The following is a 25102-nucleotide window of genomic DNA, read 5'->3' on the forward strand; positions in this document are numbered from 1 at the left end:
ACAAAACCCTTACCTGTCAAAGGCCATGGCACAGGGGTCTGTCTTTAGCATATGCCAAAAGCTATGCAATGAAGATGCTCAGATGCACCTCTGTGTGGAGCGAGAGCCACAATCTAAGGGCTGCCACATAGAATGTCTCTTACTGGCTACCATTCCTTGCACTTCTGAAGGTGATGAATCTACCAAAGGAGCCCCACAGCCCCTCTGATCTTCACACCAAAGAGGACCTGTAGGGATGGAGAAGGACTTTCAGATATTTGGGGCCTAAGTCATTTAGTATTTTAAGCACCTGTTGTTGTTGGTTTTTTTTTTAAAGGTTTTTTAAAATGGGACACTTGAAACCAGTTTCATTGTATTGGACAAAATGACAAGCTGCAGTCCATCTGAACTGGAAGCAAAAGTTTCCAAACCTGTCCTTGTGGCTGTGGCAAAGAGGAGCCTGGTGCTCACCTAGGCTTGCTCGTGTCATGCTAGGCTGTGATTTAGCATTGATGTCTGAACAGGACCTCCGTGTGTATCTCCAAACAGTGGCATGAAGCAGAAGGCTGGGGGGGGGGGAGATTGAGAATCAAGGTACAGACAGAGGAGCAGAGGTGGGAGTAGGGATGGAGGAACTGGTGCTCCCTGCTCTTTATGGCACCAAACTTTGCACCAGTCACGTTGGGCCAGTGAGAGATGCTCCTTTATCTTACATCTGTTGCAAGCAAGAAACCAACTGGAGGAGCCATGATGTCGAATTGAGAACAGAGAAAGTCAACAGAGGATGACTAGATTGGATTTTGCTTTGGCTCACTTACGGTATAAGAGGTGGTGGGCTTGTCCCAGTCTGAACTCCTTCATGGCAGGCTGAGCTCAGGGGTTTCACAGTAGCAGCCCGAGTCTTGAGGGTGACCAACTTCTTGTTACTTGCAAGTGACATTATTTCTGCCTTCACGTAAGTTGAAGAGAACATGACGTTGATGCTTTTATCTCTTGCTGGTGGTGCTGGGGAAACAATTGTAGGTTCTTCAGGAGCCTTTGTTTAAGTAATGACCTTTGTTAATCACAAGCAAGATATTATCTACTCATGGGTTCCTGTTTTGTTTTGTTTTTTAAACCAAAACCCTCAAATTCCAGTTACATGGATGCATTTTCTGGTTGCCGTGGACAGTTAAGCTTTTGCAAAACAACTTTCAGTTCACTAAAAGTCAAAGCTTGGAGATATGAGTTGAATCTAAAAGATCTAGGAACTTGATTGTTGCTTTTGGGCAAGACAGTGTCTTTGACTCAGAGTTTCTCATGAGGTATTCATTGTTTTATTTTACATAGATGGTTGAAGGAATAGAAAAGTTGCACCTTGTGTTTCCTCAAGCAATTATTGCTGGGCCAGGAGAAGGAAGTTCCTCCCTCCCAAGCAGCAAAGAGTGGGCTGCGCTGCTGCTGGGGTAAAAGGTAAAGGTACCCCTGACTGTTAGGTCCAGTTGCGGATGACTCTGGGGTTGCGGTGCTCATCTCACTCTCTAGGCCGAGGGAGCTGGGTCATGTGGCCAGCATGACAAAGCCGCTTCTGGCGAACCAGAGCAGTGCATGGAAACGCCGTCCACCTTCCCGCCAGAGCGGTACCTATTTATCTACTTGCACTTTGACGTGCTTTCGAACTGCTAGGTTGGCAGGAGCTGGGACTGAGCAATGAGAGCTCACCCTGTCCTGGGGATTTGAACTGCCGACCTTCTGATCAGCAAGCCCTAGGCTCAGTCCTCCTGCTGCTGGGGAAGCTCATCTAAGTGGCCCCTCACGCCTTCTTTTCAGCTGCTCTGCCCCTCCCTCCACTGTCTTTTCTTCTCCTTCCTCACTGATGCTGCTGCAACCTGGTGAGCTCCTTGTTTGCAGAGTATTGTAATCCAGGCTGCCAGGAATGTGCTGTGTTGTCAATGCATTCTACTGGCTCCTGTTGTGCAGGGAAACATTAAGCTGTTGATACTGAGTAGAGGCAGCCTCTGTTGACTTCATATATTATAGTGCGTACAGTGTGTGTGTGTGTGTTGTGTGTGTATTTTAAAAGACCGTAATAAGAACCTGGGTGCTGGATCAACCCAAAGGGGGTTCATCTAGTCTTAGCATCCTTTTCTCATAGTGGCCAACCAGATGCCCCCAAAGGGAAGCCAATAGGTAGGACATGGGCACATGAACCCTCTCTGACCCACTTTTCTCCAGTATTCAAAGTATTCAGAGGCATTTACTGCCTTTGACTATGGAGGTAGATCATAGCCATAATGGCTTGTAGCCATTGAGAGCCTTATTGTCCTCGATGAATTTGTCTAAACCACGGGTTCCCAAACTCTGATCCACAAACCTCATTCAGGTGGTCCATGGTGTTTCTGTAGATTTGTGACTGAAGGTGGTAGACAGCACATCCATCACATTAAATACTTGTGCTGATTTCGTATTTTTATTGTTTCTTTTATTGTTATTTCTGTGGAATAATGTGCAGGTGAAACTCGAAAAATTAGAATATCGTGGAAAGGTTCATTATGTAAGCAATTGTTTTCATTAGCTACTGGAGTTTAATATATGAGATAGACTCATGACATGTAAAGTGAGATGTCAAGCCTTTATTTGTTATAATTGTGATGATTATGGCGTGCAGCTGATGAAAACCCCAAAGTTGAGATTGTTAATTTGGGGTTCTCATCAGCTGTACGCCATAATCTTCACAATTATAACAAATAAAGGCTTGACATATCTCGCTTTGCATGTCACGAGTCTATCTCATATATTAGTTTCACCTTTTAAGTTGAATTACTGAAAGAAATGAACCTTTCCACGATATTCTAATTTTTCGAGTTTCGTGTGTGGTGTGTGTAAGAGAGAAGTGATTAATTGACAACTTATTTTCAGTAGCCCCTGCTTGTTTATTTGTTGGTTGGTGACTTGTTCTACTTCTATAGTTGAGGGTGAAGGTCAGCTCCCCTTCCCTTTGCACCCCACCAAAGCAAATTACAGTTGTGTTTGGCTGCTTTGACCTCCTCTTCCCCTCCAGAAATGGATGGATGGTTGCTGTTGTTGTTGTTGTTTGATTTGGGGTCTTTTTTGCAGTGGCTCCCTCCTTTGAGGAGTCCTCTGGTTGCCTTCATTACAGGCAACTCCCCACTTACATGGGGGTTATGTTCCGGTGCATAAGTGGAAAACATGTAAGTGGGGAAGCACCCTCTAAACACCCTTTCAATGCCCTCCTCTGCCCACTCTCTCTCTAATCCAGATCAAAAATACTGTACCAAAATATCCACAACTGGAACTGAAGCTGTGGGGCCAGCAGGAGGCTGGAGGACGTGCGGAAGCAAAGCCCTGCTGCCCCTCCACTCTCCTCTCTGCTCTCACTGAAGTCCTCTTTGGGCTGCAGGGAGGGTTTCCTCTTGAGCCACAAGGACTCTCCACTTCTCTCCCTCCATTTCCTGGTGTGAATTAAATTACAGTACAGGAGACTCCCCACTTACGTGGGGGTTATGTTCCGGCCCCTTGTGCACATAAGTGATATATGTTTAAGTGGGGTGCACCCTCTTGTGCCTCCAGCTCGCAAGGAGACCCTCCCTGGAGCTCAAAGGGGACGTCCTCCTTGGGCTCTGAGGAGGGTCTCCTCACAAGCTGGAGGTGCCATGGGACTTGGTTGAGTCTCTCCCCCCACTTCTGGGTTTCATACGTAACCAACCAAAAGCCTCCCCAAATCTCCTGCTCCTGACACCTCCAAATGCCTTTAAAAAAAAAAAAAGATTTTATTGGTTTTCCACAAAGACAGAACACAGAGACAATACAAAACAAATATAACATAAAACATTTACAAACCTAAACATAGACACATCTAAACTGGAACACCAAAACATCTCTTTACTTGTTTCGGAAAAAAAAAATTCTTGTTTTGAATGTTCTTGGGGTGACTTCCCCCGTTTTCTCTCCTTTGCTTTCAATGCTAATTTACTTTAATAACATCCATCTTTAAATTTAAAATCCATTATCATTATCCATTATCATTAAAATAGCCAAATAGACTTCTTTACATTTGATTACCTTATAATACAACATATTACTTCTTGAATCAATTCTTAAATCTTATTTACCTAAACTTCTGCTGATAATCATTCAGATATCTCTTCTCTAGTTCGAAAATCCTAAAAACTTAACATCTTATAATACAACATAATACTTCTTAGATCAAATCTTAGATCTTATTTTACTTAGACTGCTGCTGATAATCAATCACATATCTCTTCACTAGTTCAAAATGCCTTTTTGCCTGCCAACTTCTCAGCCTCATGAGACCAGCACTGACCCTGCTCACTGCCCCCTAAGCAACCCCCATGCCAACCCCCATCTTCCAGCATCCCTCCACTCAGGTGCCTCTGCCCCGAAGCTACCCTCACAGAGCTTCTCTGTCCACCCTGGGAGGCTCCCTCAGCTGGTACCTGCCACCAGGCCACCTCTGAGTCCCAATAGTGCTTCGTGTCCAGCAGGGCCACCACTAGGACCAAAACAAGGCCAGCCAGGCACCAGATTGATGTTTGATGATTCAGCAGTAAACAGCTGGTTTTCCCAGGGAAGGCGGTGGGACAATACTAAAACCTCTAGGACCCATGGCTAGAAATCATGGGACAAAGAGAAGTGTAGGGAGTCAGGCCATTTATCCATTTACCTTTGTATGTTTACACTGACAGGCAGCAGTCTCTAGGGTTTCAGATGAGGAACATCCCCTGACATACAAAATACATACATACATACATACATACATAGCTGGAGATGCCACGGAGGATTAAACCTTTTGTTCTCCCTTTCTGTAGTTATCGCTCCTTGAAGGGATAAATCAAAGTTCTGTGGAGCTCCATTGAAGGTTTATCAGGGAATAGCAGGTGTTAGAAAAGTTTCTGCTGCAGTTTCCTTTGCCCCCCCCTGGCACAGTTCAGGACAGCATGGTATTGTCACATCCCTGAATCTGATATTGCAAGTGGAATTGATAAGAGGTGCATGGCAAGTTGGCGCCTGGATCACAGTAGCCCAGCCTGGCAGCCCCCAGATGGCAGTGGTGGTCCCAGTACATGTGGTTGGGGTAAGGCTGTGGTAGCCTGATGAAAGAGCCCCCTCTCAAGCCGTGTGTCGATTGCATGTTCTTTGCGTGATTGCTCAGCTGCTGCCACCGTTTGTTGAGTGGCGTGGAGGCCTTCTCTTGCCCCTTGAAGTATGACCCACATGCCAGCCGTGTGCCACCCCTATCCACATGCTGGATCTTGCTGCCTTCTCTCCCCCCACCCCCCAGCTGAGGCATCTGTCCATGTGGTGGATCCGATGCTTGCTCATCAGTAAAGGTCATGGCCGAGTCCCTGGGCAGAGTAGGGGCTCCGCTTCCTCCTCACCAGCTGCTCTGCAGCCCATGAGAGAAATAGGTTAGGCACCAAATGGACAGATGGATGGGCAGCTTTGAGGCAGCAGACAGCTGGTTTAACCCACTGGGGGAACACATTGCCCCCCTCCCCGGCGTTTTTTTGCTTTTTGTCTCTCTGTGTTTGGGTGCTTGTCCTGTTTTTCTCCTGAGCCAGGAGCATCCATGCAACTTCCATGCAACTTTGCTCTGAAGAAGCAGGCAAACCTTCAGCAAGCAGTGTTGTCCAAGACAGTTTCCTTCTCCTACACAGCGGCCTGGGCATGGAGGCAGTTTCTGTCTGTGGCACCCTTGACACATTTCCATTTAAAAGCAACCTGGACAGGGTGGGCAAGGTGCTACTGGAAAGAATTTTTGATTTTGTTTTGACTATGGCAGACCAACATGGCTACCCACCTGTAACTAGGGGGGACTTGATAGAGTTTCATGAAATTGTTTGTGGGGAGGGGAGGAGTTTTCCCCCCCTGCCTAGTGCTAGAACCCCCTTAGTCCACACAATGAAATTAACCAGCAGCCAACTTGGGCAGACTACATATAAGATAAGTTTTGTTCTATTTATCTGGTACATAAATTGTCCATATTATATATTATGGAATTAAGGGATTAGGACTGGTGAATTCACAGCAGGGTTGGTGGATGAATCATGGTTGTAAGGTAAGAACCCTTGACTGGTCTCTCTGGGAAATAGGGTGCAGAGGCTTCGCTTGATCACAAAACACTTCTTGTAATTGATAGTGGGGAAAGGATCTCCCCCCACCTGTGGGTGTGGTGTGTTTTGGATCCCTGAAAATTTAAACTCGGGATTGGAAGCAGCAGCCTGGTTTCATGAGGAAGTCGGCTGAGACTGACTGACTTGATGACCACCTAGATTTGTGTTAAAGGCCTAAAGCAGCCACTTCCCCAGTGTTGTGCCCTCCAGATGTTAGGGGCCACAGCTCTTACCAGTTAGCCAGCAAAGCCAATGGCAGGATTGACATTGGAGGGTTGGGATCGCAAACATCATGGAGGCTGAGGAAGGTGCACACAGGCAGAGGAGAAGGGACAATATTGTGTAATAAACCTGTACAGAAGGAGAGCCACACCGCCCTGCTTTCCTGTCTGAATACGAAGCTTTTAGATTTGAAGAGGTCAGAGATTTGACAGGAAAGTTAGGCTTTTGAGAGGCAGGTGGGAAAAGAAGTGGCATAGCAGGAGCCTCGGCTTCCAGTTTGTTTCTGGGTCCAATTCAAGGTGCTCATGTTGTCGTCAAAGCCCCAAATGACACAGGCCCCAAATATCCGAAAGGCCACCTCTTCCCTACAGACTGTCTTGGGTGTTAAGAGGGGCCTGCCTGGCCATACTGCCTCTCTCAGAAGTTTGGGAGGATGCCCAAGGGAGGGCATTCTCTTTGGCAGCCCCTAAGTTGTGGAGCTCCCCACAGAGATGCACCTGGCTTCCTCACTATACGGATTTTACACCTGTGTCACTTAGGCTGTGTGTTTTCAGGGCCCGCCCTGTTCTTGTGCACTTAACATGTTTTAACCATTTTTAATTCTGAATTTTCCATTGTTGTAACCTGCCCTGGGACCCGCTGGTGAAGGGCAGGAATAAATTTATTAATAGTAATAGTAATAAGTTGGGCATTGTGGCAAGGCTTTCCAGGTGCAAGTGGGCTGCTCACACACAGGCAATATGGAAAATGGGGAGTGGGGACAGAAAGCAAGTCTGCGGTAGAGAAACTTGGAAGCAGGAGGAAGGGTCTGTGCTGGGTGCCGAAGAGGACAGGCAATGACTGAGGAAGACTTGATATTATAGTCTGCCTTTTGAAGCAGCAGAGCTTGGCTCTGAAAGCCATATTGTGTAACTGTGTGTGGGTTTGTAATGCAAGCCGGCCAGCAAGCGCCAGGTTCCTGCAGCGGTTGTTGCTGCCACCTCCAGATGGGAAAAACACGTGGATCCTATTCTGAATAGTGGGACTTCTCTGGTGCTGGGTTAACAGGTGTTCAGTACCTCCTGGCAGTAGCTCTTAACATTTGCCAAGGAAAGAGTGGTGTTTGGTGCGTCTATATCAGGAGTGGTTTTTCTGTTTAAGTCTTGAGATGCCATGCAGATTGGTCGGCCGCTAAATGAGGTAAAATGCAGCGTTTGGGTTCTTGCTTATTGGCAGAGGTTGTGCTTCTATAAATCTTTAAATAAACCTGCAGAAATAATGACCATGAATATTAACTTTGTGTTTTCTTTTTCCTTCACTCTCTAGCAAAACTGTACAATCTAAGGTGGACTGCATTTTGGTAAGTAGCCTTGAAACAAAGTTGCTTTCATATTCACCTAGTTTGTGCAGGGTTGAGCCTAGGAAGCTTGAAACTGAAAGCTTTCTGTAGCTGACAGGGAGCAAAAGTAGCTACCCTCCTCTTGCAAAGTTGGTTTTTGTCTCACCACATGGAAAACAGACCCAGCAGTAAGCTAAAACAAGATCTTTTATTTAACAACACAGCCCTCCTTGTTTTATAAGAATCCAGGAGAAAAAGAGGTGAAAGAGAAACTCAAACTCAACTCACAACTCAACAAGGCCATTTTGCTTTCTGGGCCTAGATGCATCCCCCCCCCCCAAAAAAAGAATCCTGGGAATTGTAATTAGTTAAGGGTGCTGAGAGTTGTTAGGAGACCCCAGTTCCCTTCACAGTTTCAGGAATACCCCGGGGAAGATGGGTTGACTGTTAAACTCATTACAACTCTTAACAACTCTAAGCGCACCCTTAACAAAGTGCACTTCCCAGAGTTCTTTGGGGGAAGCCATGACACTTTATTAATTTTCAGTATAAAGACAAAATACAAACAACATCAAACATACTGATACGAAAGTAAAATTAAAAGATTAGAAGACTGGATAAGAGAGAAGGGAAGAAAATGGAAAATATTACCCTACATTAATTCGTGTGATGCATCTTTTACAATCACAACCCAAGGCACCTAGAAAACACTTTATCCTAATCTTCTAAATATATACTCTCCACAAACCTAATGGGACCATTGTTCAGTCTCTGTGATATAATCAAATATAGACTAAATAGTATAAAAATGATCTGATTTAGATTCTCTCCTAGCTACTTTTCTTTGATATGTAAGGCTTTTGGAGAGAGCTAGACTGTGTTTTAATTTGTTGGAAGCTGCCCAGAGTGGCAGGGGTGACCCAGTCAGATGGGTGGCATGTAAATAATGTAGTAGTAGTAGTAGTAGTAGTAGTAGTAGTAGCAGCAGCAGTATATCCCAGACTCTACCCAACCAATAATAAACCAAGGGAAGTGAGCAAGGTTTCCATTGACAGTCTATTGACGTTCTTGTCACCACTAGTAATAGAAATACCAGTTTCTTATGAGATACTGTGGGATTTGTATTGCTTTTTATCAAAAGCAAGGCCAAGACTGGATCTGGTGTTAGTGATTGATCTATGATTTGAGAGATAATGCTAAAAAACCTTTATCCAAACACTATGTAAAACTTCACATTCCCACCACATATGAATATAAGTTCCAATAGTATTACTGCCTCACCAGCATAGTGAAGAATGTTTGTATTGATTTTTGAAAGTCCAATACTACCTAAGTATTGTTTTTAGAGTGGAATCTTGAATCCTAGAAGGTAATAGTTTTCAATAGAGCATTTACTCAAATTTGAACCTACTTATGTTCATCAATCTGACATTTAACATCACCACCCCAGGATATCCTAAGTTGCTGGGAGCAGACCATTGCCTAGCTTATTAGTAACTTGTAAATATTGGATACCAAGCCTTTAAAATTCAGAGATATCTGAGCAACTAAGGATTCAAAAGTAGAGAAAGTAAACAATCCCCCTTACGAGGTAGAGCTTTAGCATACGTAGTAATTTGAATTAACTGTGGTATATTTCCAATCTTTTCCTTTAGGGTAGACATGGAAGGATGACTGTTAGGAATAATACCCTTAATTCTATGAATTCCTGCTGCCTTCCATTCTTTATTGTACATATTTATCTGTAAGTCAGAAGGATGGGTGGTCCAGTACAGGAATTAAAGGTGTGTAGACAGAGCTAAATGTGAACACCATCTCTTAAAGTGTGTATGATACCGATTTAAATATATAGTGCAGATAGGGGCCTAAAACATTCAGGACACAAGAAATTTAGAGGAGAGTTCTGTATTGATTGCTGAAATTGAAACCATAGCAGTTCAGCTGTAATTACATTTTGTGCAAAAAATATGCACTCGCTCTCTTGGCTACTGACTGTGAACTCTGTTAAAAATTCTTGTTTAGCAAGAAGTTGAGAAGTTTACAGATCTACAGAAACTCTACCTCTACCTTCAGCTGCCTTCTGGTCCTAGCAATGGAGAGAAAAGGTATGCACGTGTCAGAATAGTCATATAATTCACATTTGCCACCTAATTTCCTGTTGCTTGGCGTGACAAACAGATGTTTTGTTGAAAGGCTGCTGAGGAAGTCGGAAAGACAAAGAAGTCTGTGCCTTGTGGCAGTCTGGTGTGGCTCTGTCCCACTGCCCAGGACCAGACCATCATTGGGGTGGGGTTGGAGTAATAGGCATGATGGAACAGTGGGGTGGGGGGTACTGCCTTGGCTGACCAGGTCCCTGCCCTTGATGTCTCTGCCATTGTGGGTGGTGATAGCTTTATGTTCATTAGATAATATCTTTCTCTTCCTTCGATATCTCAAAAAAAAACACCCATATTTGAGGTGTTGGCAACAGGCAAGGTTGCAGAAAGCAGATTGGTTAAGAGTCCAGCTTATTGAAATTGGAAGCCCCATGGAACCTGTCTGCCTATCTGCCCTTTCACACAGAGCCAGTGTGGTGTAGTGGTTAAGAGCGGTAGACTCGTAATCTGGGGAACCGGGTTCGCATCTCCGCTCCTCCACCTGCAGCTGCTGGGTGACCTTGGGCTAGTCACACTTCTCTGAAGTCTCTCAGCCCCAGTCACCTCACAGAGTGTTTGTTGTGGGGGAGGAAGGGAAAGGAGAATGTTAGCCGCTTTGAGACTCCTTCGGGTAGTGATAAAGCGGGATATCAAATCCAAACTCTCTTCTTCTTCTTCTTCTTCTTCTTCTCTTCTTCTTCTTCTTCTTCTTCTTCTTCTTCCTTCTTCTTCTCTGGCTGATAATATAGCAGTAATAAAAGTCTTCCTAATTGACCCTCTTTTCTGGCTCAGCGATCAGCTGTCTGTTCATCCAGCCGCGCCCAGCAAATGCACGCCTTCTCCTGGATCCGCAACACCTTAGAGGAGCACCCGGAGACATCCCTCCCCAAGCAGGAGGTGTATGATGAGTACAAGTGAGTGTTTTCAAATGTATTGTGGGAAGGTGGGTTTAGTTGTGCATTGGGAGAATATCAAGGAGGAGTGTGGCCTTGATTAAACAATGAAATACTTACTTGCGCTGCAAACCAGAACGGTACCGCAGAAAGCCTGGGAGGGGGAGCCCTCTTGAATAGTGGAGGGGGTTTCCGGGTAAGTGATGTAACACACTTTGTGAGACTTATGTCTTTGCTGTTTCAGTGGGGTGTGAACCACTTCCTGGTGGCTTCTTCCCACACGACTCAGGTAGTCTTTTGATGTGGGGACCACATGAGTGGGACCAGAATGTGATTCCTTCAACCCAGATATTACTTGCTGGGGGCAAAGGAAGCACATTACTTGCCCTGCCCATGTTGTCCCAGGAGCATTTAAAAAACAGGTGGTCCTCTGCCAGCAGCAGCAGGAACACAAACCAATCTGGAAGTGGCGAAGGGCTCTGCTCAGAGGAGGCAGTTTCCAACAGGTTTCCCTCCCACATTTGGTCTGCGGACTTTGAGTGTGTTGAAAAAGGACATCGGGAGTGCCCTGGAGCATCAGCAGAGACTGAACGTGAGCTTGCACCTCACTGGCCAGTGATCTTGACCATTAGTGTTAACCATCCACCATCGGTCTGCACCCATAGAGAGACTGCAGAAAAGCCAACAGCAGAGGGAAGTCACAATTGTTCTTCTGCCACTGTCCAATTTGACAGCCAGTTGGGTTGCCTTCATGTTGGCGCCTTCCACTCTGCTGCCACATCAGGATTGCAGCAAAGGCAGTCCATGTCTCCTCTCCAGCAATCCTCGTTCCTCAGAAGCTCCACAATTGCCTGTGCATTTATTTTGCTAGAGAGAACTTTTACTAATGAATTTCCACTGTCAGGAAATCAGAAGGTGGTGTTTAGTTTGGGTGGTGCCATTCTGCCAACTGCATTGATAGGATTCCATTGCCTACCTACAAACCGCTCCAGCTTCATGGGAGCTTGTTTTCGATTTAGGAGAGCAGATCCATGGCCACGGACTAAACCACTCTCTGACTTGCTCCATCCTGCGCCTTCCAACAACCTCGTCCCGGAGCAGGCACCTGCCATTGGTGATGGTCTGGGGTGGCCACTAGGACTAGCCGATATCCATATATCACCGGACTGGTAAGGAACAAACCGCGATGTCAGCTTCTCTCAGAAGTATATTGCTGGTGAAACCGCCACTGCTCCTGACTCCTACAGCGAGCGTCGCGCAGGGGATCAGGAGTGGTGCTGGCTTCACCAGCGATAATCGCTGAGTGAAACTGCCATCCCACTCTGCCCTCATATGCGAAGAGAGAGAGAAAGCGCATTGGCGAGGCATCAATACAGCTTGTTCCTCCTTCTGCATCTTTTGGCTGCTTGGCTGAGGAGTGTGTGATTGCCGCTCCCTTCCGAGCAGTTAAAGGATCCCCCCAGCCTGGGGATGGCTCTGCTGGGGGGGGGAAGCCTCCTGATCCCCAGCAGAGCTGCGCAAGGGATCCCCGCTGCTCTCCCCACTGGTAATGAGCGGGGAGAGCACCGGGGATGGGGAGGCCTCCCGTGCCGCCACCCAAGGCGCTTCAGCTCCTGCAGTGAGAGCTGTGGCAATTTCACCCGGCGCCTTGCAGGCTGAGGCCATTGCAGCTTGTTTTTTCAACATCACGGTGTATCGCCTGACCGCGATGTTGAAAAGCTGATATTGCCCCACCCTACTGACCACAATTTTGCTGGTGTTCATGTGTGCTGAGGACAAAGTGGTGGGAGGTGGCAGATCTGACCTCCAAGGAGCATGCCACTGCTGCCGCCTCTGCAGCACCCCGACAGCCGGAAGGGGCTTCACTGGCGTGTACCCACTGCTGTCGCACACCCACCCGCCAGACTTTTAGAAGACATCTGAAGGCAGTCCTGTCTAGGGAAGCTTTTAATGTTTGATGGATTATTGTATTTTAATATTTTGTTGGAAGCTGCTCAGAGTAGCTGGGGAAACCCAGCCAGATGGGCGGGGTATAAATAAATTATTATTATTATTATTATTATTATTATTATTATTATTATTATTATGTTATTGTTATTATTTATTAGGCATTGGCAGTGATGGGCAGAGCATGGCATGTGTGTGGCAGCAGCACCCCTCCCAGCTGTCTGAGGCCACCACTTCACCTTTCTTCATGGGCGGGCCGGCCCTGCTGCTAGGGAGTTGCACAGGCTCAGCCAGACAATGGCAGAATTGCTCGTTCAGCTTTCAGGTTCAGTGTGCTGGCAAGCGTAGCCGAGCGTCTCTCCTCCCGTGACTTTTGTAAATTATTAATCTCCGTTGTACTGCCTATAAAAGTGATCCCTTGACCCACAAAAGCTGCATGGTAGATGGCCGAGGCAACAGTGCTGGAGTGTGTGTGAACCAAAGGGCAACAGTAAAAGCTGTTTGAGTGCCGAAATGTACTAGATGGAAGTGGGGTGCTTGCCTGGGCATGGGAAGTGTTCATGCCCTCTGCTTATGCATAGCACAGTATTAGCTGGTTGTATATTCAGAATCATTTGCTGCTTCCCACATAAGGTGCTGGTTGTCACACCCTAAGCTGTGCACAGCACTTCTGCACTTTCTAGTCCGGCATGAAATTCTTCCCCCTTTTAAAGGCAGCCCCGTGGGTTCTGCCATGCCCTTTCCCTTCTGCTTGAAGGCTTTCCCAAGGAAAGCCCCAGAGGGGGTCCCTTTACAGGTGTCTCTCAGGTGTGGTCCTCAACAGCTGAGGAAAGCAGCCTCTTGGATTCTCCCCTGGAAAGGTCACATCCGGGTTGTGTGGGCAGACGGTGATGGGAGCAGCAGTATCCTGCCTCCACTGTTAACTTAAACTGCCACTCCTGCCTGTTTCCTGCTGCACTTCCAAAGAGAAGGGAGGACTTTTGGTGACAGGTTATAGCTTAGTAGTAGAGTGCAGGCTTTGCAGGTGGAATGACCCAATGAACTTGTTTGGCTAGGGATGATGGGAGCTGGGAGTCCTGCAGCGTGTTGGACCACAGGTTCACCACCCTGGTTTAAAAAGTGCATACTGCTTTTCCAGAAAGTAGTCTAAAGCACTTTGCAGCTAATCTACTCATTTTAGATGGCCCTCATTTTGATCCTGTGCCTGATCCCCTGGTTTTTTTTGGGGGGGGGGGTTGGTTGCTTAGCACTGGAGGGGCTGTAGCTGATGAATGACAGAGCACATGCTTTGTGTGCTGAAGGTTGTAAGTTTGGTTCCCGGCACTGTCAGTTACCAGTGCTGGGAAATACCCTTTTCTGCCTTGGCAGCAGCTCTCTGTGGCCTAGTCAGAGCATACCACTGACCAGGACTTTTGGGAGTTAATAGCTGGACTGTACCATGTTGGCTACCCTGGGTTAGATAGGCCAGTGATTTGGGCACAGGCCAAAGCTATATGGATGGATCAGTCTATGGTCTTAGTATATAATGTGCATTAGCAGTCTAAGACAATAGCCAGAGTTACATCTGGGCAGCATAGTTTCCTCTTTCTAAAAAAAGGCTGTGTGTGAATGAGGGAGAGAACAGGTTCGTCTTTGTTATTGCTTGGCTTTAGCCAATTCCAGTCCTTCTTAATGCAGGAGCAGGCAGCTTCCTACCTGCGGGTCTTATGTACAGGTATTACAAAAGACTGACTAGAGTCTTTGGAATATGTACTGGCAGGAATCAAAGATCACATGGGAAATGTTGAATTGTTTGTTCATTTGAGAACTTTTGTAGGCTGTTGGAGGAGCACCATTTGGATAACTTGTTTGCTTTCCTGTCCAAATGTGGTGCAACATTAGTGAAAATAATTCTTATAAAATATGAAAGGGGCTGGGTGGGATCAGACCTGTTACTTAGGGACACTTACCCATTATATGCAAGCTCTTTGATATGAACACAACCTCTCCAAACTGAGGCAATGGGCTGTGAAATTGCAAATGCAATTTAGTGTAAACAGTGTAAAGTGATGCACATTGGTCATTAGAGGGGGGAATCTTTGTTTCACACTTATGCTTGGGGTCACTGGTGGTGACTGACCAGGAACAAGACCTTGGGGTTGTAGGGGATAGCTTGATGAAGGTGTCAGTGAAAAAGTTGATTCAGGAAGGGGGGCTGTACTGAGAGGGAGCCATGCTGCTGACCCTGTTTCTTTGGTACTCCAGAAAAAGGCCAAAGCGCCAGACATGTGGATGCGGCCTTAAGTGCTGCTTTGCTGACCTAGATGATTTAATACTAATATTTATTATTTCTACCGCGCCCATCTGGCTGGGTTTCCCCAGCCACTCTGGGCGGCTTTCAACAGAATATTAAAACAAGGTAAACTTCAAACATTAAAAACTTCCCTAAACAGGGCTGCCTTCAGATGTCTTCTAAAAGTCAGATAGCTGTTTATTTCCTTGACATCTGATGGGAAGGCGTTCCACAGGGCGGGCGCTACTACCAAGAAGGTCCTCAGAGCTGGACCTCAGTGTCCGGGCTGAATAATGGCAGTGGAGTTCCTTGAGGTATACTGGGCCGAGGCCGTTTAGGACTTTAAAGGTCAGCACCAAGACTTGAATTGCACTGGAAATGTACTGCGTGCCAATGTAGGTCTTTGAAGACCGGTGTTATATAGTCTCAGCAGCCACTCGCAGTCACCAGTCTAGCCGCATTCTGGATTAGTTGCACCTTCAAAGGTAGCCCCACATAGAGCGCATTGCAGTAGTCCAAGTGGGAGATAACCAGAGCATGCACCACTCTGGCGATACAGTCTGTGGGCAGATAGGGTCTCAACCTGTGTATCATATGGAGCTGGTGGACAGCTGCCCCAGACACAGAATTGACCTGCGCCTCCATGGACAGCTGTGAGTCCAAAATGACTTCCAGGCTGTACACCTGTCCCTCCAGGGCAAAATTGCCCCATTCAGGACCAGGGAATCCCCCCACACCCGCCCGCCCGTCTCCCCAAAACAGTACTTGTGTCTTGTCAGGATTCAACCTCAATCTGTTAGTCACCATCCATCCCACAACCGCCTCCAGGACTTTCACCGTCTTCAGTGGTTGTGAATTAAAGAGAGATAGAGCTGGATAGCAGCCTTGCCCCAGTCCTGCTCTCATTCATTTCTGCTTGCTTCCCTTTTGTTTCAGGAGCTATTGTGACAATCTTGGATACCATCCGTTAAGTGCTGCTGACTTTGGGAAGATCATGAAGAATGTCTTCCCCAACATGAAGGCTCGCCGTCTAGGCACAAGAGGAAAATCAAAATATCCTTTGTGGAAATGTTTTTTTTAAAACCATTTCACTTAACTTTCCTGGAAATCAGGGTCAGCATCAAAGGCTGGCATGCCACCAGCCGGAGACCCACAGGACCTGTTCCTCCTCTTCACTGCGGCAGCCTGCTTGCTCACCTGTCCTTCACTCTTGCAAGGAAACAACAGTGGCAGAGAGAGCAGGAGAAAGAAAGCAGGCCATTTGCTCATTGACATTGTCTGGCAAGAGCAAGCAGACAATGGCAGTGGTGAGGCAAAGGTAGCTTAGGCCATGAGTAGGGGGAGCACAGGGGGGCGGTTTGCCTTACTAGAAGAGTGGGGGGTCCATTGAAGGCCTGGAAGGAACAATAGAAAGACAGAGCTCATCTCTTAACTCTTGATCATTTTGGATCATGTTTCTTAAATTCAGAAAGGACGTTCTGTTGACCATTCAGCTTTGTATCTATGTTAGGTCTGTGTGGAAGTTAATTTAATGCAAAGGGAAATACTGCAATTTTACAATTATTTACACCTTAATTTTTTAAAATCACGTATTGCTATAGTGGGCTACGGAAGAAAGCTTTTGTGCAGATGCCGACACTCCCCAACCTTGACTTCCACAAAACTGCTGATGGGGTAAAGTAGACACCTGAGCTGTTGGGCAGAATGATTAAGGCCTTTTAGGTAGAACAAAAGGGCTTTAAGGAAAGCTGGCAGCTTAGCATTGCAGAATTAAAGATCACTGGGTTTGCTCTGCAGAAGTTGGAATGTTTAAAACTAAGGGATTTCATTATGTAGTAAATGGGAAGGAGCAACCTTTTAAAAACACAAGGTAAACCGTAAGGTCAAAGACTCCTCTGACACTTGAGCTTGTTACATTTCGCATACACACTGGGCGGTAAGAGAATAGGTCCTCTGCTTTCAGAAATACACTGCATGTCACTTACAGTTCCCTTTGGAAATGTTGGGGCCAGCTGCCTGCCACAAGACACAAAGAGCACGTTTTCACCATATATTTTGCATCTGTCCAAATGCAGATGTGACCATCTCATGTCTACAAGCAGTAGTGTGGGAAATGGCATTAAAAAGGGGGCAGATTTTATCCATCTTTTTTGGGGGGAGCATCTTTGGGGGCCCTCCAGATGTTACCACACTCCCACTCCCATCACCACCATCCGTAACCATTGGCCATGTTGGCCGATGGGGACTGATTGAGAACCAACAACATCTGGAAGTTCCCCGCAGGTATTCCATAAGCACTTTTTTGAAATGAGCAAACCTGATTCCGTTTCCTTTTGTTAAAATGGTTACTGAAGCTTAGAGCTATGTTTTTTATCGGTGTAGGAAATTTTGCAGAGCCACCATGACAGTGTCTGAAATAATTTTAAAAGGCTAAATCAGAATGGAAAACCCACTTTGGGTCCTTCAAGAACCCCAACATAATGCCAGCATTCTTTTACTTACACCATGGGAAGGGACACCATGGAGCTTGTGGCAAAAATAGCGAGTCCTTTTCAAGGGAAGCAAAGCATCAAACCTCTCCCACCCTCGCCCAGGCCTTCCTTAAGCAGCAGCTCAGTATTAGCCCCAAGCTCCATGGCTAGATTGAAATGCTGTGTACTTTTTACATACTGTACTATAGCGAAGCTGTTGCTGTTGCTCAGGGTCTCCTTTTTGTTTTTTGTTTCAGCTGGAAGGAGAGTCCTCTGGGCACCTGCAGAGTGCCGACGAAGAGGTGGTGTCAGCTGCCTGCCAGCTGGTCTGCCAGTGGGCCCAGAAAGTGCTCAGCCAGCCCTTCGATTCCGTCTTGGATCTGGCCCGCTACCTGGTCAAAAGCCACTACATAGGCACTAAATCAATGGCAGCTTTAACTGTGATGGCTGGTGCCCCGGCAGGTGAGGAGGGTTGTCTCAGTGCACCACTTGATGTGCTGTTCCTGTGAGGAGAAATGGTTGGCGTTTTCCATGTTATAAGGGGCTGGGCTGGAGGGCATATTGGAATATGAGCGTGGTGGGCCCATGAAATCTCAATGGATGTTTCTCTTGGAAAGGCATTTTGGGACTTTTGTGCATTCTTGTTGGCCTGTCAGTAATCAGGTATGGGGAGCAGAGTTTTCTCTGCACTGGCTCCTAGGATTATTCTCTCCCTCTCCCTCTCTTTTCTGTTTGTGTGTGTGTGAGTGTGTAGTTAGAGTTCCATTATCCTGTACGCTGCTTAGAAATATTACAAATATTACCAGTTTGGAAATACTTTTAAAGAAAGGGATTTTTTTTAACAAGGGGCCACTTGGAACAGATTCCTTCCTATATTAAACTGAGGGTGGTACAATCCCTGCAGTGGGATCCTGCTATTTCACCTGATAGGTGGTTTTCTATATGCACGGTATTTTATTGTGAAACGTGACATTTCCCCACTGTTTGACCGGAAGCAGTGCAGTCTGAGGAAGGCCTTTTCTCCTGAAAGTCAGTGTGCCACTTGGCATGCAAGCATCTCTTGTCTGTCTGGGAAACATTTGGTCTCTTGTCTAGAGCTGCAGCAATGACTCAGCATTAGGGGTGGAGGTGGGAACAGGCCTAACTCTGCACCATGGAAATCCCCACCAGCTATCTGGTTGCAATACAGGAGGGCCTACAAACTCCTGCAGCAGGTGGACTTGACAGTCGTTTAGTTGTTGTTATTTCCATTTTACAAAGGTGAGGGACTTCAACTTCCATTCTCATTTCTGTATACAAGGAGGGGACTTGCGTCTCACGGAGATGTGTTTGATGGGGATCTTACAAAATGTATTCACTGCCACCTCCTGCCGGGCATTTGAGGTGCTCTTAGGCAGCAGTGGGAAACTCCCGGCCTTCGGGCCCAGTTAGGCCTGGCACAGGTCCCAGCTTGGCTCATGAGGCATTTCCCCACAAACCATGCCTGTCTGCCTCGCACCTGACCGCCTATGTGATGTCATACATGGGGCAGGTATGTCCAAGACTACAGAGGGATAACTGGAAGCTTAATGTGAGCTCTCAATTCAAGTGTGCCTCCTCACTGGGAGTTCCCACCATAGCCGAGGGTTACAGCAAGGCCCTTTGAAGCCACACCCTGCACCAGTCAGCTGATCGGTGCCAAACGCACACCTTTAAAGGAGGTTGCTGCAGCAGCTGACCAGCAGTCACAATGACCGCCTTTGAACTTAGACAGGTGTCAGTCACCTTACATAGTTGTTGTGGTTAAGCAGGCTGTGTAGCTTTTGCAGTTGTAGTGTTGCTGATAAGCCTGATGTTGTGCTCCTCCAGGTACCTGAGGGCACAACCCTCTCCTCCTGTGCAAGTAAACCCAAACTGCATCCAAAGAGCTCAGCCAAGGATTGTGTGGGTCGTCATTTCCCATGCTGGTGCCCCCCTGCCATATGGGAGTTCTGGTCCAACACAGCAGGAAGGCTGGTGTAGGTGCTCAAATGGTAGGCATGCCTTACCTGCCCTCTTCATCTTTTCCAGGAATCAAAGGGATCCCCCAGCCTTCGGCTTTTGTCCCAACCGCGGAGAGCAATTCCTTCCAGCCCCAGGTGAAGACTCTGTCCTCCCCAGTTGATGCAAAGCAGCAGCTGCAGCGGAAGATCCAGAAGAAGCAGCAGGAGCAGAAGCTGCAGTCGCCTTTGCCAGGAGAGTCCCCGGCCAAGAAGGTGGAGGGCACCACCAGCAATGGGGTCACCAGCCTTTCCAATGGGAGCCCAGCCATCTTGTCTCCTCAGCCCATTGGCATTGTCGTGGCTGCTGTTCCCAGCCCTATAACGGTAAGCTGTTGGCGTGGATGTTGATAGACACAGTGGGCCCTAAACCTTTTGCTGACCTCCCCATTGGGCTTCCAGGTGGGTAATAAATTGGGGGGGGGGTTATCTTGGGTACTGTGTATGATGATTAGTAGAGGAAGACAGATGAATTCAAAGTTATTTTCTCTGGATATTTATTTGGGGGGAATACATGGAAGGAATTGAACTAATTTGTAGCAGGTTTTTTTTGGAAATTAAATGGGGTTAAACAAATGGGAGGCGAAGGTGATTTGGGGTGATCCGAGGATGGGGTGCAGATTTATTGTAGAACTTTTCTGGTGTGATTGGATCAGGGAAACTATCTGGCTTGGCCTTCTGTGACATTTAAAATCTAGCGTGAATCTATAAATAATAACTAGCATTTACAGATTTTAATGCAGGTTTGCGCCTGTGGCCCTGTGCTTTCATGTACCTTGCAAGATCCATGAACAATTGGGAAATGCAGCTATGCTCTCATTTCTTGTTCCTTGGTGAGGTCACCTAACGGTCGGTGGGGGGGGCCAGGGAGAACAGGAAGCCGGGGTAGGGGGAGAGGGAGGGAGGGAGAAGAGGAGGAGTCTCCCCTCCTGGAAAAGTGGAATAAGGCAGCTAGAGAGGTAGGAAAAAAGTGCAGCTGAGAATCAACATGTGGCAGCCACAGGGAGTCACATGGAAGTTTGACGGTGGCAATGAAGAGATCCTTGGCGATTTTGTGAGGGTTGTGGACTGTCAGTGCAGCAGAGTGGACGAAAGATGAGTGTCAGTGGCGAGCCCACGCCAGGAGTTTGGACGATAGCTGGGGGGGGGGCAGGAGGTGTTGAGGAAGCCTTTTTTTGAGAATGGGGAAGAGACAGGTGTGTTTTGAAGCTGCAGGAGTTGATTTTTGATCAACGTGAGTGGGTCGGAGAGTAAAAAACATAGGGCATAGGAGATTGTGGGGTGGGGGCTGTGTCAAACAGGAAGTAGTGGAAGTGGACAGGAAGGAGACTTGCCTTCCGTAGACCAAATTGGATCTGTTTACTTTTGCTGGGTGACTGGTTTTATAAAAGGAGTAACTGGAACCTTATTTCCCTCACCCAACAGGTGCCGAGGACCCCGGCAGTTGGTGACGTCGCCTAGTCCTGTGGGCTCAGCCGATGGCAAAGTTCTCCCGCTCAACGTCCAAGTGGTCACCCAGCATATGCAGTCGGTCAAGCAGTCACCAAAGACCCCCCAGAATGTTCCCGCCAGCCCTGTCGGCGATCGTTCTGCCAGGCACCGGTACCCTCAGATCCTGCCCAAGCCTGCCAACACCAGTGCCCTCACCATCCGATCCCCAACGACAGTGCTGTTCACAAGCAGCCCCATCAAGACTGTTGTTCCTGCTCAGCACATGAACGTGGTGAAAATGACCACTATCTCCCTGGCTCCGAGCAGCAGCAGTGCCAGCAGCACGCCGTCAAGCACACGCCTTCAGTTGCCAGCGGCTCCGGAGCAGCCGAAGAGCTGAGGACTGTCCCGCAGATTCAGAATGGGTCCGTCGTTTCGCTCCAGTCTCCGGGGCCCAAAGCTGGTGGCAGCGGAGGAGCAGCAGGAGGAGGCATGGCTGCCTCTGCATCTTCAGTCGAGGTCAAAATGGAGCCGGAGGCAGCCCTGGATGAGGCAGTGCTGCGGTGCCAACAGAACTCAGACGCCTCCAAAGTTGCAAAGGTTGCTCTGAGCACCTCAGTTGGGCAGCAGAGGAAAGGTGAAGCAGAACTGTGGAAAGGTCAAGCCGAGGAGGTCCGTGAGAAGGGAAATGTGTCCAGAGCTGCGACCCGAGAGCCGAGGAGGCAGGAAGGAAAAGCCTTGCCCAGCCCACTGAATCCCGCCCTGTTCCCACATTGGAGATCAATCCTGGCACGATCACTCCCTCGGTTGCCATGCAGACCTTCTCTGGCACCAGCATCCCTGTGTCTCCCGGTGGTGACAAAGTGTGTGCTAAAAGCCCAAGGAAGCGGCTGCCATCTGCCTTTACAGACTCCCAGGGCCCCCCAGTCAAGAAGCTCTCTGTGGGGCAGGTCTCTGCAGCCAGCACAGAAGCCCCCAAAGTGGGAGGTGTGAAGAAAGTGCAGCAGAGAGTGGTGGCTGTGGCCAAGAGTGATGGGGCTGCAGCACTTGTGCAGGTGCCTGGCAAGGTGACCATCAAAGTCCATTCTGCGGTGCCCAGCAGCTTAGTGACCACTTGCCCCCTGGACGCCGACCTTGTTCTTGGCTCCAGCGATTCCACTTTAGGGCAGCAGCTGGCAGACTCCTCTTCAGACATCAAAGTGAAGTTGGAAGGGAACGTGTTTGTCTTAGAAAGCAGTTCTCAGCCCAGTGACGGCTTTAGCCCCAACATATGGCAGCATCTTGCAAAGAGCTCCGACTTCGCCCCTCTGAACTGCGAGCAGCAGCCGCTGCAGGAGGACGTCGGTGTTATGGCTCTCGCGGATCATGCTGGCGGCTCGGAGGAGGCCTTGTCAAAGTCTGTCTGGGAGCCAGTGGACTTCGAAGGGCTCCAGGAGGCAACTGCCTACGGCCAGCAGGTGCAGAGCCAGGGGCCAGAGCCCTCTCTGGAGGAGCAGCTGCAAGCACAGGCGCCAAGCCAGTTAGCTTTGCAGCCGGAGCTCAAGGAGTTTGAGGATGTTGCCTCGCAGTCCAACGAGAACTTCTTCTCCTTCGACGACGACCTGACCCAGGACAGCATTGTGGAGGAGCTGGTGCTCATGGAGGAGCAGATGTCCATGAACAGCTCTCACCTGTACGGAAGCTCCCTGGGCATGGCCCTCCAGAGCCAGGGGGCGGCCCAGGGGGCATCCCTGTCCTCTCACGCGAGCAGTGCCCACTTCTACCACCCAATCCATAACAGCGGCACCCCTGTCCACACCCCAACTCCCACGCCCACCCCGACACCTACACCCACGCCCACTCCGACGTCCGAACTCATTGCGGGATCGCAGGGCGTGTCACGAGAGAGCCCCTGCTCCAGGATGGCTCAGACGACGCCCGTCGACAGTGCCCTGGGGAGCAGCCGGCACACGCCGATCGGCACGCCCCATTCCAACTGCAGCAGCAGCGTCCCGCCGAGCCCCGTGGAATGCAGGAACCCCTTTGCCTTCACGCCCATCAGCTCCAGCATGGCCTACCACGATGCTAGCATCGTCTCCAGCAGCCCCGTCAAGCCCATGCAGCGGCCCATGGCCACGCACCCCGACAAAACCAAGCTGGAGTGGATGAACGCCGGGTACAGTGGAGTGAGCAACCCGCCCGTCTCCAGCCATGGGATCCTCCCGAGCTACCAGGAACTGGTGGAAGACCGCTTCAGGAAGCCCCACGCCTTTGCCGTTCCCGGCCAGTCCTACCAGTCTCAGCCTCGGCACCACGACGCCCATTTTGGTCGTGTGACTCCTGTCTCTCCCGTCAGCAGCGCTGGCAGCAAGCAGGAGGGCTTCGCTGTGCCTGCGCCCCTCGACGGCAAAGGGGCGGGTTCCTCCCATAACAGTAGCTTCAGGTGCCGGAGCGTCAGCCCTGCCGTCCACCGCCAGCGCAATCTCAGTGGGAACACCGCTTGCCCTGCTGGCAATGTGCTGCGCTCCAGCACGGCAACGTCCGCGACCGCAGCGCCCTTCGGCAGCCCCATCACTCCGGAGGTCCACAGTGCATTAAGCGCCGTCCACGCGGACGCGAGTGCCAGGAGCCTTGCGCAAAGGAGCCAGTCAGTCCCCTTGACCGTCATGATGCAGACAGCTTTCCCGCCTCCTCAGAAGCAGGCGAATTCTAAGAAGATAACCAACGTCTTGCTGAACAAGCTCGATTCGGATAACGATGACGCGGTGAGGGGCCTGGGGATCAACAACATGCCTTCCAACTACACAGCCAGGATGAACCTGACCCAGATTTTAGAAACTTCCTCTTCCACGTTTCCGAGTGCCAACGGCCAGAACGTGCTCAGCCCCAGCCCTTCGGTTTTCGAATTCCAAACACCAAGTTACCTCACGAAGAGCAGCAGCGCCGATCACATCCCTTTTGCTCCCGGAGATAACCAAGCACAATCGGAGCCTCTGGAGGAGGAGGAGGAGGAGCAGCAGCAGCAGCAGCTGGATTTCAGCAGCACCGTGAAAGACTTCCTGGGTGAGGGCAGCCTCCAGAGTAGCCAGCAGCTGGCCAACCAGGTGGCTTCTGATCTAAGCAACGTGGCCTCCGTCTTCTCCAATGACATCAGGTTGGCTTCCGAACTCTCGGGCAGCATTAACGATTTGAACACGCTGGACGCAAACCTGCTCTTTGACCCGGCTCACCAGCAGGGCCAGGACGATGAAGCAACACTGGAAGAATTAAAGAACGACCCCTTGTTCCAGCAGATCTGCAACGAGTCCATTAACTCAATGACTTCGGCAGGTTTTGATTGGATGGAGAGCAAGGACCATCCTGCTGTTGAAATGTTGGGTTGAATCATTTTTTATTTTAAAAAAGAAAAAGATAAAAAATTAAATAATATATGTAATATGATGTATGTAGCACACTGTATCTAAAAGACAGACAGACAGACGCTTTGTATTTGTCTTAATGGAAGTGCCTCCCTGCAGCAGAAACATTGACTATGACTTAATTGTGGCATTTTTACAAAACAAAAAAACACCCAACAACAACCAACACCTTTGCTCCACCAGCTGCTCTATTCTTCAGCAGGGAATATTCAGTCTTACCCATTTTAAAGACTTTTTCTGAAGGATACAGCCTGATCCAGAGCCAGTATTAGAGATTTTTAAAAATTTTACTTACCGAACAGCATTTTTTTGGCTGTTGCAAAAGAAAAAGTGGCTGGGGAGGTTCCAAGAGTGTAGCGAGTCTAAATTGCTAAGGAAAGGGTTTCGGCAGTTCCCCAAGAAGAGTTACCTGGCTGCTCCTCCCTCTGTTCATTTCAGTCAGTGCCACCCTGAGTCCCTTTGTTGGGCTGCTGTTCCTTGGGTCATCAAGCAAGCCGCACTGGAAGGAGTGGAGGCCACGCAGCAACCGTGTTCCTCGGATGGAGAGGGCTACGTGCACTTGGGTGTGGACACGGGGCCCTTGCACATGCTGGCGCACCCCTTGCGCTGGAGGGCTTGCACACATCTGTGAAGAGAGAGCCTGTAGAGGAAACGGGGGAAGCGGTCCAGGAGGCAAGAGTTCCCTGTGTATATCAGCACAGGATGCTTGATTGGGTGATGGACTTTAAATGGCTGCTTCCCAAAGATTCTGGGCTCGCTATCGCCTCCTTTGTTTCATTGCTGTTAGAGAACCACAGAGGTGGGGGTCCCAGCTGTGGATAATGGCAGAGGAAGACTTGGGTAAAAACTGACCATACGGTGTGAGAACGCTATACTTAGACACC

General features: G+C 48.6%; 1 protein-coding gene across 1 annotated transcript in view; it reads left to right on the forward strand.

Moving 5' to 3' along the window:
- Positions 1 to 24367, forward strand: part of RFX7 (regulatory factor X7) — a 40067-nt gene extending 15700 nt beyond the window's left edge. The window contains 11 exon segments of the mRNA XM_033168028.1: positions 7641 to 7674; positions 9676 to 9758; positions 10581 to 10591; positions 10594 to 10702; positions 15837 to 15953; positions 16490 to 16574; positions 17629 to 17833; positions 19421 to 19723; positions 20823 to 21157; positions 21160 to 21436; positions 21439 to 24367. Coding sequence (XP_033023919.1) covers positions 7641 to 7674; positions 9676 to 9758; positions 10581 to 10591; positions 10594 to 10702; positions 15837 to 15953; positions 16490 to 16574; positions 17629 to 17833; positions 19421 to 19723; positions 20823 to 21157; positions 21160 to 21436; positions 21439 to 24182 — 4303 coding nt within the window. The 3' untranslated portion in view covers positions 24183 to 24367.
- The last annotated feature ends 735 nt before the right edge of the window (positions 24368 to 25102 follow it).

The sequence above is a fragment of the Lacerta agilis genome, chromosome 13, assembly GCF_009819535.1.
Source record: "Lacerta agilis isolate rLacAgi1 chromosome 13, rLacAgi1.pri, whole genome shotgun sequence".
NCBI lineage: Eukaryota > Metazoa > Chordata > Lepidosauria > Squamata > Lacertidae > Lacerta > Lacerta agilis.